This window comes from Adiantum capillus-veneris, chromosome 22, assembly GCF_014529385.1.
Source record: "Adiantum capillus-veneris isolate H3 chromosome 22, ASM1452938v2, whole genome shotgun sequence".
NCBI classification, from domain to species: domain Eukaryota; kingdom Viridiplantae; phylum Streptophyta; class Polypodiopsida; order Polypodiales; family Pteridaceae; genus Adiantum; species Adiantum capillus-veneris.
In genome coordinates this window covers 35906100-35918098 of record NC_140952.1, presented here as the reverse complement: position 1 = coordinate 35918098, position 11999 = coordinate 35906100, and the positions used below count along the sequence as shown (strand labels likewise).

At 39.9% G+C, this 11999-nt stretch overlaps 1 protein-coding gene across 1 annotated transcript; it reads right to left on the bottom strand.

Moving 5' to 3' along the window:
- Positions 1 to 2987: 2987 nt before the first annotated feature.
- Positions 2988 to 5585, bottom strand: LOC147429157 (cysteine proteinase COT44-like). The gene is made up of 4 exons (XM_086494935.1): positions 5061 to 5585; positions 4003 to 4244; positions 3702 to 3842; positions 2988 to 3619 (listed from the first exon to the last, which is right to left on the bottom strand). Exons 1-4 carry the CDS (start codon positions 5536 to 5538, stop codon positions 3368 to 3370), a joined length of 1113 nt encoding a protein of 370 aa, XP_086351061.1. The 5' UTR covers positions 5539 to 5585; the 3' UTR covers positions 2988 to 3367.
- Between the last annotated feature and the right edge of the window lie 6414 nt (positions 5586 to 11999).

Below are 11999 nucleotides of genomic sequence, written 5' to 3'. Positions count from 1 at the left end.
TTTGGAAATAAACATGCACTGAATGAGATATATGCTCAAAATACCATATAGTTGGGTCGATGTCATGGAAAACTAGGAGGAGATGTTTGCAATCTTAAGTCTGCGTGTTGAAAATCATGTTGTATGAGGACCTCTTTCACCCGCTTGCTTTGTGCACACACTTTAAACTCTTTAACTTGACCCTTGAAAGCCTCCACAAAATCATTCAATTTGCGTTGCCTCCTCTTTCTCCTCCTCGTCTGCAATAGTATCCAACTCTCGATAGTTATTCTAGATGATATCCACAACTGGTCATCTGTAGTATAACTATTAAAAATGATAACATATTCAATTGTAGTGCTAGGCCTTTCAAAGGTAGTCATGGGGTGCACTATATCAGACAGTAGAGTGAACGAAAATATGAAAAAGGGAAGACAATTTTAAGAGGGAAGTAGAGTTACTCAGAGTTACGTTTGGGCAGGCACGTAGATACTATGTGGAGCCTTCAATGCAAGTTCTGAAACTCTTCTATACATAGTTAGTACGGTTTACGGCATTTACGCTTTGAAAGTGTGACATTGTGTTATTAGAATAACAGAAATTTTGTTTTTTCTTATCATCTCAAGGAATTTCACTCTAAAATGTCGATTTTCAACATAATGTTAGCCTTTCTCATTGGTCGAGCGCCACTCTCACTCTAGAACTAAAAGGCCCAAAAGTGACTCCAAAGTTCTCTTAATGTGACTCTGTAAGTAAACACTAGATTTTGTGAGCATAAAGTTATAAAGTACAAAATGATATCATTCTAATAATCTAGTGACAACTATACAAAGAATAAATTAGAATGAGAATCTTTGATAACTCTTCATAGATAACATAACTTACTTGCATTGTAAGATTCAATCACATGCTACACAACCCTAGATGGCGCACCAAAGTCATCCACAAAATATCACACCTTATGAAGTGTGAAGCACTAGATAGTGAAATCCATAAAGAGGTTGACTGTCTCCAACATAATGAACTGAAAGATGGAGATGATGTTAAGTTTTGAATGTAATCTACAAGGGTAGTTTTCTTACCATTCTATCTTTATGTTGGAGGTGAACCCTTGTAATGTCCACTCAACATTCACACCTCCTGTTTCTTTGATATGCAAGTCATTTGAGTTCATACTTTTGTCACTTTCTGGAGTAGAGGTTTTCATGTAGTGTGAGTGAATGAAAATAGAAGGAGGGCAATCTTGTTTCATGTTGTAATGGAGGTGAGAGAAGGGAGAGGAACTAGCTTGGTGTGAAAATATATGATGGGTAAGGGGAAGAGACGGAGGAGGAGCTAACTTGGTGCTACAATGTAGGTGGAAGAAAGCTAACAGAGGGGGGTGCATGTGGTTGTTGCAATAATGGAGAGCTTGGAAAATGGTTTGTAGAGAGAGCAAACCACTTTTTAGCTATAGAATAGGTGAATAGGTTTGGAAAGACTTTGGAGGGTTGAAAATGATGTTTTGAATTGTTTTTAAAAAAATCAAATTTTTAGAGTTTTTAGTGCACGTTTTTTTCTTTTGAAGGTCAAAAATACTTTTTTGACCATGAAATACGCTTGGGAGTCTTTTAAGGAGGGAAAATTTCAAATTTTTAGTGTATTTAAAAATCCGAGCAAAAAGGCGGAGGAAAACAGGTCAAATTGGTCCCCCTTTCCATCCCTTTCCCTTGGGCCCTAGCCACCTCCCTTATTTTCTCACTAGGCCATTAAGAGGTGTAAAGCTACCTTTTGTCCCCCTACATTTTTGAGGGTATAAAGTGTGTCCACCACCCTCTTCCTATTGGATGGCTTCTAATTAATCTTAGTCCCAAAGAGCCCTTAGAGGTTTCATATTTTTTCTAATGCACATACACTTTTAGAAACATCATTAAACATGACTTTTCTCATATGATTTTAGTAAGCTCGCTTTTCTTTCAATCTTATTGCAACCACAATTTTACATCATCATTCAATTAACCTATCAATATTGAAATCTACAGCGAGATCGACATTAAGAAAGTTTAGTTTGTCTAGGTGTTGACATCTTGAAATTCCTATCCTGGGATTATGCGTGAAATTCATGGATTTGATCCAAAAATTTAGTGAAGTTTCAATTTCTCCTTGGAAAATGTCTAATTTTATAACTATAATTGGTGGAAAAAAATACAAAACATTGGACTGTAAAACAAAGCATATTTCCATTAGCCTAACAGGCCATTTACAAATTTGGGTGGTCATCTATAAAATGGGCTTTATTAATCCTTGGTGAAGGGCATTGGGGGGTGCTGAAGTTTTTCTCCCAACAATACAATATGATGTTGAGGAAGCAACTTTAATGGCTCTTGGGATCTATCAGCACAACCGAGATAACAATACCATTAGGCAAGAATATGATGATGATATAAGGTGTTGTGATTCTTAAGGATAAAGTTTATGCAAATCCTTATTGAGACATAGTTTAAATTGTGAGTTATGGAGTTTAAAACATAATGCAAATATGTATGTAGAATGACCTTGCTGTGAACTATACCAAAAGCACAAAATCTCTACATAAGGGGGTTCATGGTCAAGAAGTATAGTAAAATACACCCTTTGTCACATAACACTCTAAATTTTTAACCACATACTTCCTATTAAGCAAGGAATAAAAAATAAGAAATTATTGAGCATGGCTTGTTAAGGAGCACAAGAACTACTTGCTCATGAGCATCTCCTTCTGGTTTTGATGGTGCTTGCTCAATCATTGTTCTAATTGCAATCAAATGAGCGTAAATAAAGCATGAACTCATTATTGGTCACCCTTTGTCTTTTACTTCCATTTTTGGAGGATTTGGGCTAGGAGAAGAGTGCAAAGCCTTGTAGTCTTTCAGAGCATAAGGGCTATGACCATATTCAAGCTTGAAACAAAATCCCTATCCTCAGGTCATGCTGCACTACTTAACTTGAACCTCATAGATCTAATCGCAAAGAAGAAAAGCAGGGCAAACTACAAGTAAAGGTTTCCAAGTTTTAAGCTGTATCTATTGTATTGCTATAAATTTTGTTGATGCTTGAATGAAACTGTTAAAGCATCATTATTTTGGATACACTATCACTAACACAGCATGTTGATTTTGGTATACCTCAGGTATAATAGACGACGGGGATTGAACCCCTGCATGATGGATTGGTACAGCAGCATCGTCACTAACTTCTTGCCATCGCTTAAATGACGCAGGGTACATGAAAAAATGGATTGCTTCATAAGGCCAGAGAAAAGAGAGTTGTTTATGCACAACGTGGTTGTCTATGTCCAAAAACGATCGGTCTATCAGCCTCTTCCAGCTCCTTAAATCATTGACATTTACGTGAGAAGCTTTCTTTAAACTTAAATGTCGCTACTGGATGGAGGGCTGTTTTGCTTGATAATTGGGTAGGATGGAATGGAGTGAATGCCACAAACACCATGTACATGACCAGAGCTGCGCTCGATATGAACATAACCGCCTTTGCCCCACGCTTCACTCCAGGAGTTCTTCACTATCCAATAGTCTTTTCCATGCTCAGACCCGTAGCCAACCACCAAGACCGCATGATCAAGGTCATCCGGATCATCGGAGCAAGAACCACTAAATATACCCTGCAGCACCACAACAATTGGCTTGAGAATCTATAACAATAGAGACAAAGGGTTATTGACCAGTAAGGATGGACGTACATACATCAACATAGAGCTGAAAATCTTGTGTTCCAGCATTGATTGCCACACTGACAGGTTGCTTCGCGACAGCACACAAAAGAGCGTCTTCATCGTTCGGCCGCACATCCTCATACCCGTTGATTGTTACAGCCTTTTCACGCCTCTGAAACAGTAAAGCATTGAACATAAGAAGAGAGTTGCTTTGTTGTTGGAGAGTTACTTGAGGTGCACTCTGTAATTTATGATCCCGATTAACACACGACTTGGAACTTGTAAGCACCCTTAACGATTGCACATCTGTTCTCATAAAATACTCCACTCACCAGAAGCCAATTGCATAACTTGGTTCTTCCTCTGGTGCTAACATATGGATAGTTTTCTTCCGTATTAATGCCACCATTCCTCATCACCCACTCAAAAGCAGGATCCATAAGACCTCCATTACATCCATTATTGCTATGTGCGCAGCTCACCAATTCTTGCTCAGAAAGGCTTACAAGCTTTCCAGTGTTGATGGCATATGCACCTTCAATGGCCCCAGTGCTAGAGAAAGCCCAACAGCTTCCTGCAAAAATAAAAAACACGACTGAAGCATTAGACGATGAAATCCACAGAAACAGATTTTGTACATCACATTAAAAGCTTTAAGCCAAAATTTGCTGCAAAATTTCATTGTCAATTGCTATCTTATGTCCAGCCAGGAACACAGCGACGATAGAAACAAAACAATTTTGTACAGAATCATCATTACAAACTAATTTAAAGCACCATCTTCATTTCATAAACATGCAAAATCTTCACAGAGATTACAAATCATGAAAAATTTCTGGAAAAGAGACATTTCTGTAGACATAGTTGTGTTCATACTCGTTTACCATACTTTCATAACCGTATGATATTTGGCAAATCATGTGTGTATGAAACATAGTTACCATGCTTAATCTACAGGGCGAACCAGAAAATACATATGTTTATCCTTGGACAATAGCTAGTGTTGTGTTCAAGTTTTTCGAGCAGTAACAAGTCTTTGAGCTTCACACACTACGTAGTTGTTACATGTAGCCTGTTTTCTTCTGTCCAATAGATACGGCAAGTACAGAACTTCTTGGGGCTCTGAACCATACATTTTTCATCCTTACATACCCATATGTGTTTTCTGTATGGAAAAACTTTGTCTATATACACTTGTGTATCGAAATCTTTGAAGCATTTGCTTTTCAAGACAAAATCAGCTCACCGGGTACCATTATGATCACAAGCATATGATTCAACATCAAACTCTCTCTCTCTCCATTTGTTTATCCATATGAAAACAATGATGAATGATTGTTGCAAAGTAATGTTCTGTTCTCTAGCCACAAAGACAAGATTAGCCACATACCACATTGCCCTTGGTCTTTGACAGGAGTGACCGCACCTTGAAGCCGCCAGTCCACAGAATTTGGAAGGTCTCTAGTAGAGCAAGGCTGCAATTGCTCGCCTGACAGCATGCGAATGCGCGGCGAGCTGGGACTCAAACCCAAGTGCTTAGCCTTGAACTCTGCAAGCGTAAGATCCGCGAAGCGGTTTAGACCGAGGGTATATGTGCGAAGCGGGTTGCTGTCGTGGCCGTGGATGTAGAAGAGGTTGTTTCTGAAGATCTTGAAGCGCGTGTACTTCTCTGATGTGCCATCGGGGAAGGTGTAGTTCTTGTGGTGAAGGCGCCTCCAGTGGTTGAAAAGCTGCAGGATGCGAGCCTCGCTAGAGAGGACGGAGGGGTCGTAGGCGACATGGCGGGGGGAGGCCGCATGCGAGGTAGTGGCACATATGCAGAGGAGGAGGGCAAGCAGGGCCGAGGTTGCGCAGGTGAGGCCTCGCATGGCGATAACCGAGAACAACGCTATTTAGAATCGCAAAACTTTGAGCTTGCGGCGATTGAAATACCAAGCAAAAAATTGCTTTTATATAGACTCTTGGAGCCATCTTGTATGACCCCCAAAGAACTCACACTGAGTGATGTTATATTAACCAAATCAAACAATTACAAGACTGGTCCTCCTCACAATCCGAGTCAGGGCATCCACAGGATCAGATAGATACAAGAGGGGTTGGAAATGCACACAAATGACCCAAGCTATCCCTAGTTTACCAGCATCGCGTTGATGGCCCAATATCATTCATCGAGGTCCTTGCTTTTACAAAATGAAGCAATCAGTTCTTTACTTTCTTGCACGATCTCCAAAAAACATGCACATGATAGAACGTTCTCAAAGACCCGGCAATTCATAGCCTTCCATATTTGCTTAATGTAGCAAAATTTGACAATTTGCGTAACGCTTGGCTTTTCATCCCCTATCGCCTAGGATTAGGTCGTTCTTGTAGAACCCAATCTTCTAGTTCTTTTGTATCCATTTGCATGTCTTCTCTGCCAACCCACATATAGTTGAGCACTCCTTGAAGAGGTGCACTAGGTCCTCACTCGCCACTGTGCAACCAGAATGCCTATCGGATCCAATCACTCTGCCTGAAATCTTAACTCATGTTGCCATAGTCCCCCCATAGCACTTTCCAAAGATAAACCTTCATCATCAGAGGCCACCGAGGGCTCCAGATGTTGTTAGTAACCACCATCCACCTTGCTTCCGACCACTCAGGCGAGGCCAAGAGACTATAATACACATCTTTGGTCTTAGGTTTGCACAGAGGTCTATTCTTGGGCCATCGCTAGGCCTTCCATTTGAACGTAGACTCACACACTGGCATACAATACCTGTCCAGCCCATCCAAGACCCTAATGACCAGAAATCTTTTGGTCTCATTTAGAAGAAATTGGGCAGACAGGAGTCGTCATCTTTCCAGCTCTTGTTCTCATCATCCCATAGATGGCCCAGATGAGCCCTTTATTGTTGACCTTCCTAGCTACCTCTCTCCAGCGGGTTAAGTTGTATATAGCCCACCTTTGAGAGCCATGGGAATTAACCAATGAGAGATGGAGTTGGGAAGTATCTTGTCACCTCTCCCCATTCCAGCGCCTCTCTGACGCTCTATTACACTTTTGAACAATCTCGCTTGTTGTGCCCCCAATCTTAATATGGACCTTTGAGGGGCAAGCAGCTTGTCGTGAACCTCTAGATTTTTCCATTGGCCACCCTTAGAATTTGGTTTTGCCTTGTTAATGAAGTCCTCTTCCATGACGGCCCATTCTTGGTCCTGCATCACGATTGACGTGAAGAGCTTGGCACACTGGTCCTCTACATGGATAGAAGGGTTGAGAATCGCGATACCTCCTCGCTCCACTGGTCTTGCGACATTCTCCCAGCCTGCCCACTGCCAAGGCATCATGTCTTTGGTGTTATTTTTCCAAAGGAATCTCTTAATCGGTTTCAAGAACTCGTTCCAATTGCATTTGGCTAATTTAACAAGTGGGCTGGTGAAGGCTATGTATGTGATCGGAAATGAGTTGATCACTTTAACCTTGCCTGGGAAGGGGAGCAACACATATTCCCATTTCTCATCTTGTTTTGTAATCTTGTCCATCACCCATTGGAATCTTTGTTTATGAGTCACATTTACCCCTAGCGACGTTCCAAGGTGTGGTAATATCTTCCCTTTAGATACAATCTCTTTAGAACACATAGAAGGATCAAAAGAGTTGTTTTCAGATAGCGAGATCAATCTAGATTTTTCAATATTGCATTTTGATCCAGAGGCCAGGGCGAACATTTGAACTATCTCCAAAGCCCAACAGTTTGTGGGAAGGCTTTGAGGAAGAGCAAGGAATCATCCAGGAAGATCTTAGCTAGGAGCTGATCCTTGCTCGGCAAGGCCATCCCTTGGATCTCCCCTCTTGCGACACTAGCTTCTAGCATGGTCACCAACGGATGCGAGCCTATGGCAGACAACAGCGGGGCGAGTGGGCAACCCTGCTTGATTGATCTTTTGACTTCAAAAGCACCCACAATCATGTCATTAAAGAGAAACTCAGAGTGGCTTCCAACATTGAGAGTGCGAACAAGCTGACACAATTGAGGCCCAAAGCGCAAAGATTTCATGACCTCCTCGATGAACGACCAAGCTACCCTATCATATGCTTTATCAAGATCAAGTTTGTAGGAGAATACACTCTTGATTGGTTATTGTTGCGTATTCAATGCCAACCATGGCAGCCAGGACGTTATCATATATTGATCTTCCTTTGATGAACCCGTGTTGATGTGGAGTAATGGATCTATCCAAAATGGGAGACAGCCTGAGGGCAACAATCTTGGCGATAATCTTGTAAGCCACTGTCATCATGTTTATAGGCCGCCACCAGTGCTTCAGCTGAAAGCAGCAGATTTGCTTAGGAATTGGTTTAATAAGTCCCCTTTTGATACTTGAGTCCAGGGTTTCATTACACAACACTTGGTTGGCCATTTTTGTTATGGGGAATTTGAGATCGTCCCAGAACTCAATTAACACTAGGTTGGTAACCTAACAGGACATAAAAGTTTCCTTTCAGGGTTTTGAAAAAAACCTCCAAAACCATAGTAGATCCACTCATTTTGTAAAATCCTTTCATGAGGTTATAGTTCAAGGCCTACTACACATGGAAAAAATAAGAAACTTGTAAAATTTCTCATCTTTTGGTCACACCAAGCCTCCAAAGTTGATGGACCAGTACATTTTCATCAAAATAGTCATTTCTTATGTTTTGTTGCATAAAAATAAGATTAGGAATTTTTGTAGGACTTGAGATAAATTCCCTAGTTAACTTCAATGGGTTGGTGATCAGAACATATGATTGCTTCTCACTCACTATTTTTTGTTTTGCCAAAAGAAATAGGTACAAAAAAGTTGAATTTTTACCATTCTGCAAACCTATCATCAAAGTTTCTATAGCCACGCTCAATACAAATAATATATGCATGTTTTCTTAGTTCCCTATTGTCCTTTAGGTTCGTGAGGAGCCATGGAGCATGTCAAAAGAATAATACATCTCTTACCAAGGGGAATCTTGGGGACAAAGATGAAGTGCTAAATACAGCAAACATGAAAAAACTGGGTTCAACATTATGAGTTGTAGAATCCCACAGAAACTATTCAATATCTAGCCAAATTTGATCCTTATGACTAGATATGGTTACTACCTACAAAATACATGTAGTTGTCACAAGAAACCAACAATATTGAAAAAGCTATACTTGATATACTAGAATGTTTCGTTTTCTTCTATAATTGAAAAAATCAACCATCGTTGTCTACTATGCAAAATAGGGTATTAGGTGCCCCAAAACTCAAGGAATATTAGCTTTATGTTACAATATGCGACATAGAAAATCAAAACTGCATTTGGATATCATAAAGGCCACCAAAAAAATCATAGAAGAGCTAAAATTGGCTAAAAAATAGGATTTGACAATTTTTGTAATTTGGTCATAACTTACAACTTTAACATTTATTTCTCCCTAGAAGCATCAGGACATGTTGAGGACTACTAAAGATAGTTCTCTAGAATTATAGACCTCACAAACATAAATTCTAGAGTGGTTCTAGTTGCAAAAAGTTGAAAAAAGCCAAAAACAGGACCCGTTTTTTCACACAGTTTAGGTTGTGAAATGTTGTGCAAGGACAAGGTTAAAGATGGAATTGATATTCCAAAAAAATGTCGAGTTTTTTTCAGCTCATGAGACAACTTTCTAGATAGACAGCACCTCAAAATCCATTTTGAAACTCTTGACATAATTCAAGGAAAATGGTCACTTAACAGGACATAAAAGTGTCCCATTACCAACCTAGTGTTAAAAATTTTGTAGTCAGCCATCCCACCTAGGGGACTTTTCTTTACCTAGATCCTTTAGCGCAAAGCTGCATTCCTTCTCAGTAAAGTCTTTCTCTAGGAGATTGGCTTCAGAGTGCGAAACCATTTCTTTGACGCTTTTCAGGAGACTATGCTTGGCTTCATCCACCTCCACAAAGCGGACCTCAGGCTGACCTATGATTTGATAGAGGTGATCGAGCATTAGCTTTGCCATTTCATCCTAGTCCTTAACTTCGTTCCCCTCCCCATCAGAGACAGAATGGACAAGGCCTCATCCTCTCTTGACTTTTAAGGCTCTAAAAATTGCCCTTGATTGGCCGCCTCGGGTCGGAGGTATGTTTCCTTAGACAACAGGTTGGCTCTTTTGATTTTCTCCCTCGGGGAGTGCACTATGTAATCATGTTAATGTATAACCTAAGTTCAAAAGGAGGGGTTTTAAAATGCAAAAGTTGTAGGTAGTGAAACAGAGATACATTAATATAAGGGGGTTTTATATTGAATTTTGGAAAAAAATCCTAAAATAAGGGGTCATTTTATTCATTTAGATATGTTAAAAGAGGGGTTTTTTTAATACTAAATGGTGAATCCCCTGAGTTTTGTCCATCTGATAGTCGGCCAAGTCAATTTTAGCTTCAAGCCACCTATTGTGCTCATCTTTAGATGCAATCCCTTCAAGCTTTTTTTTTTGGTTAGCCGCTCAACTTCCTCTCCCAACTAGATCAGCCGCTCCTCCCGAGACTTCTTTAATCTAGGGCCTGTGGTTTTAATCGCTTTTTGCATGCTCTAGGTGAATGAGTCCCAAGATTTAGGATTATTTGAGAGGAAATATTTGTTTAGCTTAGCTAGAGCTTTTTTGGATAGGCACTTGAACAGGAGATATTTGAAGAGGTGCGCTCCAAAAGTCACCGACTTCTTCGGCCCTTTGAGGTGCAGATCTCCATCTTTGTCTTTTCTCAAATTCATGTATAGGGGCAGGTGATCTGACAAAGCCTATGCAGTAATCACCTTCATGTCTATCAGCGAGGGGATCTAGTCAGCCTGATGCGAGCAATAAGCATCTGCCAAGCCAAGATGCTCTCTTAGCATATTGCAGGCTGGTATATGTGAAGCTTGGCGTGTTGTTTCACCAACCAACCTCCCACATTTGATGGCACAAAGGTATCCTCGATAGTAATATTAAATGGGATTTCAAAAAAAAATTATGATTCTCTCTTTAGGCTGGCACGTAAAAATGCTGAAAAAAGCATGTGATTGAGCTAGGAGAGAGCAAGAATGTAAAGGCAATATTTTGGGAATATAAAGGTTATAAAACATTCAAGGTGTTACATGCTAGGTAGACATGTAGGATACAAGACTTGGACTTAAGGCCAAAATGACTGTAATGTCAAAAAGTACAACTGCGATTCAAGAACTCTAGAGAGTAATCCCCAGACTAGCTCCATATGTGAGTGGAAATGTGGCTATTTATACAAAGTATGGCCATCAAAGATAAGATTGGGTATATCTAGTAGACCAATAGAGCCATGATGACCTTATCTAGGGCTAACCATTCCTTTCACCCTATAGATGGTCAACCTTTGAGAGGAACTTTGAAAGGTGGAGGAGAAATTTTCTTAAAGATGGTGCACTAGGGTAAATGAGGAAAACAAAAATGAGGTATTTTCAACATGGCTTAAAGAGAGTGGAACATGGCTAGAGGTTTATCAATTGCCAGCATAACTCAATGTTAACCTATTTCATGGCTCGAAGGTTGGATGGCCTATGTTGGTCTCAAAATCTTGCTTCCAACTTAATAAGAAAAACCCCCCTCGAAAGGTACTTGAGGTAAAGTCAAAGAGAGAAGGGAAAAAATAGGATATTGGATGAAAGGCATGCAAAAAAGGGTGGTCTTACCATGTATAAGAAGACACAGGCAATGTCAAAACCCTTAGAATACTGCAAAAGGAATATTTACGAACTTAAAAGGTTTAAAAAACCCCAAAAGGGAAAGAGCTTTTAAATTTTTATTCATGAAATGCAGGGCAAAATGAATTTTTTATTGGTTCTAAATTTTGTAATGAGCTCTTAAAATCCCAAGTATCATCACCACTAAGAAGATCAATGGTCACTATCGTAGCTTGCTCCTCGTCTTGTGTACACTTTGTGTCTTTGTTGCTTTGAGCTACAAGATTACAATGTTGCTTCTCTTATTTCTTGGAAACCTTCTTGAAACATTGGCCAATTGTATAACCAAGCCATTTGCAAAAATTGCATTTCTTCACATCTTTTGTTGAGAGGGCTTTGGTGGTGGGATTTTTCTCAATGGTAGTGGTGACCCTTCTATCAACCTCAATGAGGATGGCAACTCATTTCCTCATACTTCATTTCTCATCGTACCTTGAGAGCAATGACAATTTTGACAAAGAGTACAACCTTCTTGTTGTCATCTAGAGGACACTTTAGAGTGGCCAATTGCTCAAATAGAAGACTTAGTACCTTTTTTTATATTCTAAGTGTATTGAAAGATTGGAATGTAAGTCTGTCAAGATGCATCTTAAAGAA

Excerpts from the sequence above, each read along its gene's own strand:
- LOC147429157 (XM_086494935.1), bottom strand. The coding sequence starts at position 5,538 with ATGCGAGGCCTCACCTGCGCAACCTCGGCCCTGCTTGCCCTCCTCCTC. Across the intron at positions 4,245-5,060 it reads CAAAGACCAAGGGCAATGTG|GAAGCTGTTGGGCTTTCTCT; the intron begins GTATGTGGCTAA and ends TTATTTTTGCAG. Across the intron at positions 3,620-3,701 it reads ATTTTCAGCTCTATGTTGAT|GGTATATTTAGTGGTTCTTG; the intron begins GTATGTACGTCC and ends GTGGTGCTGCAG.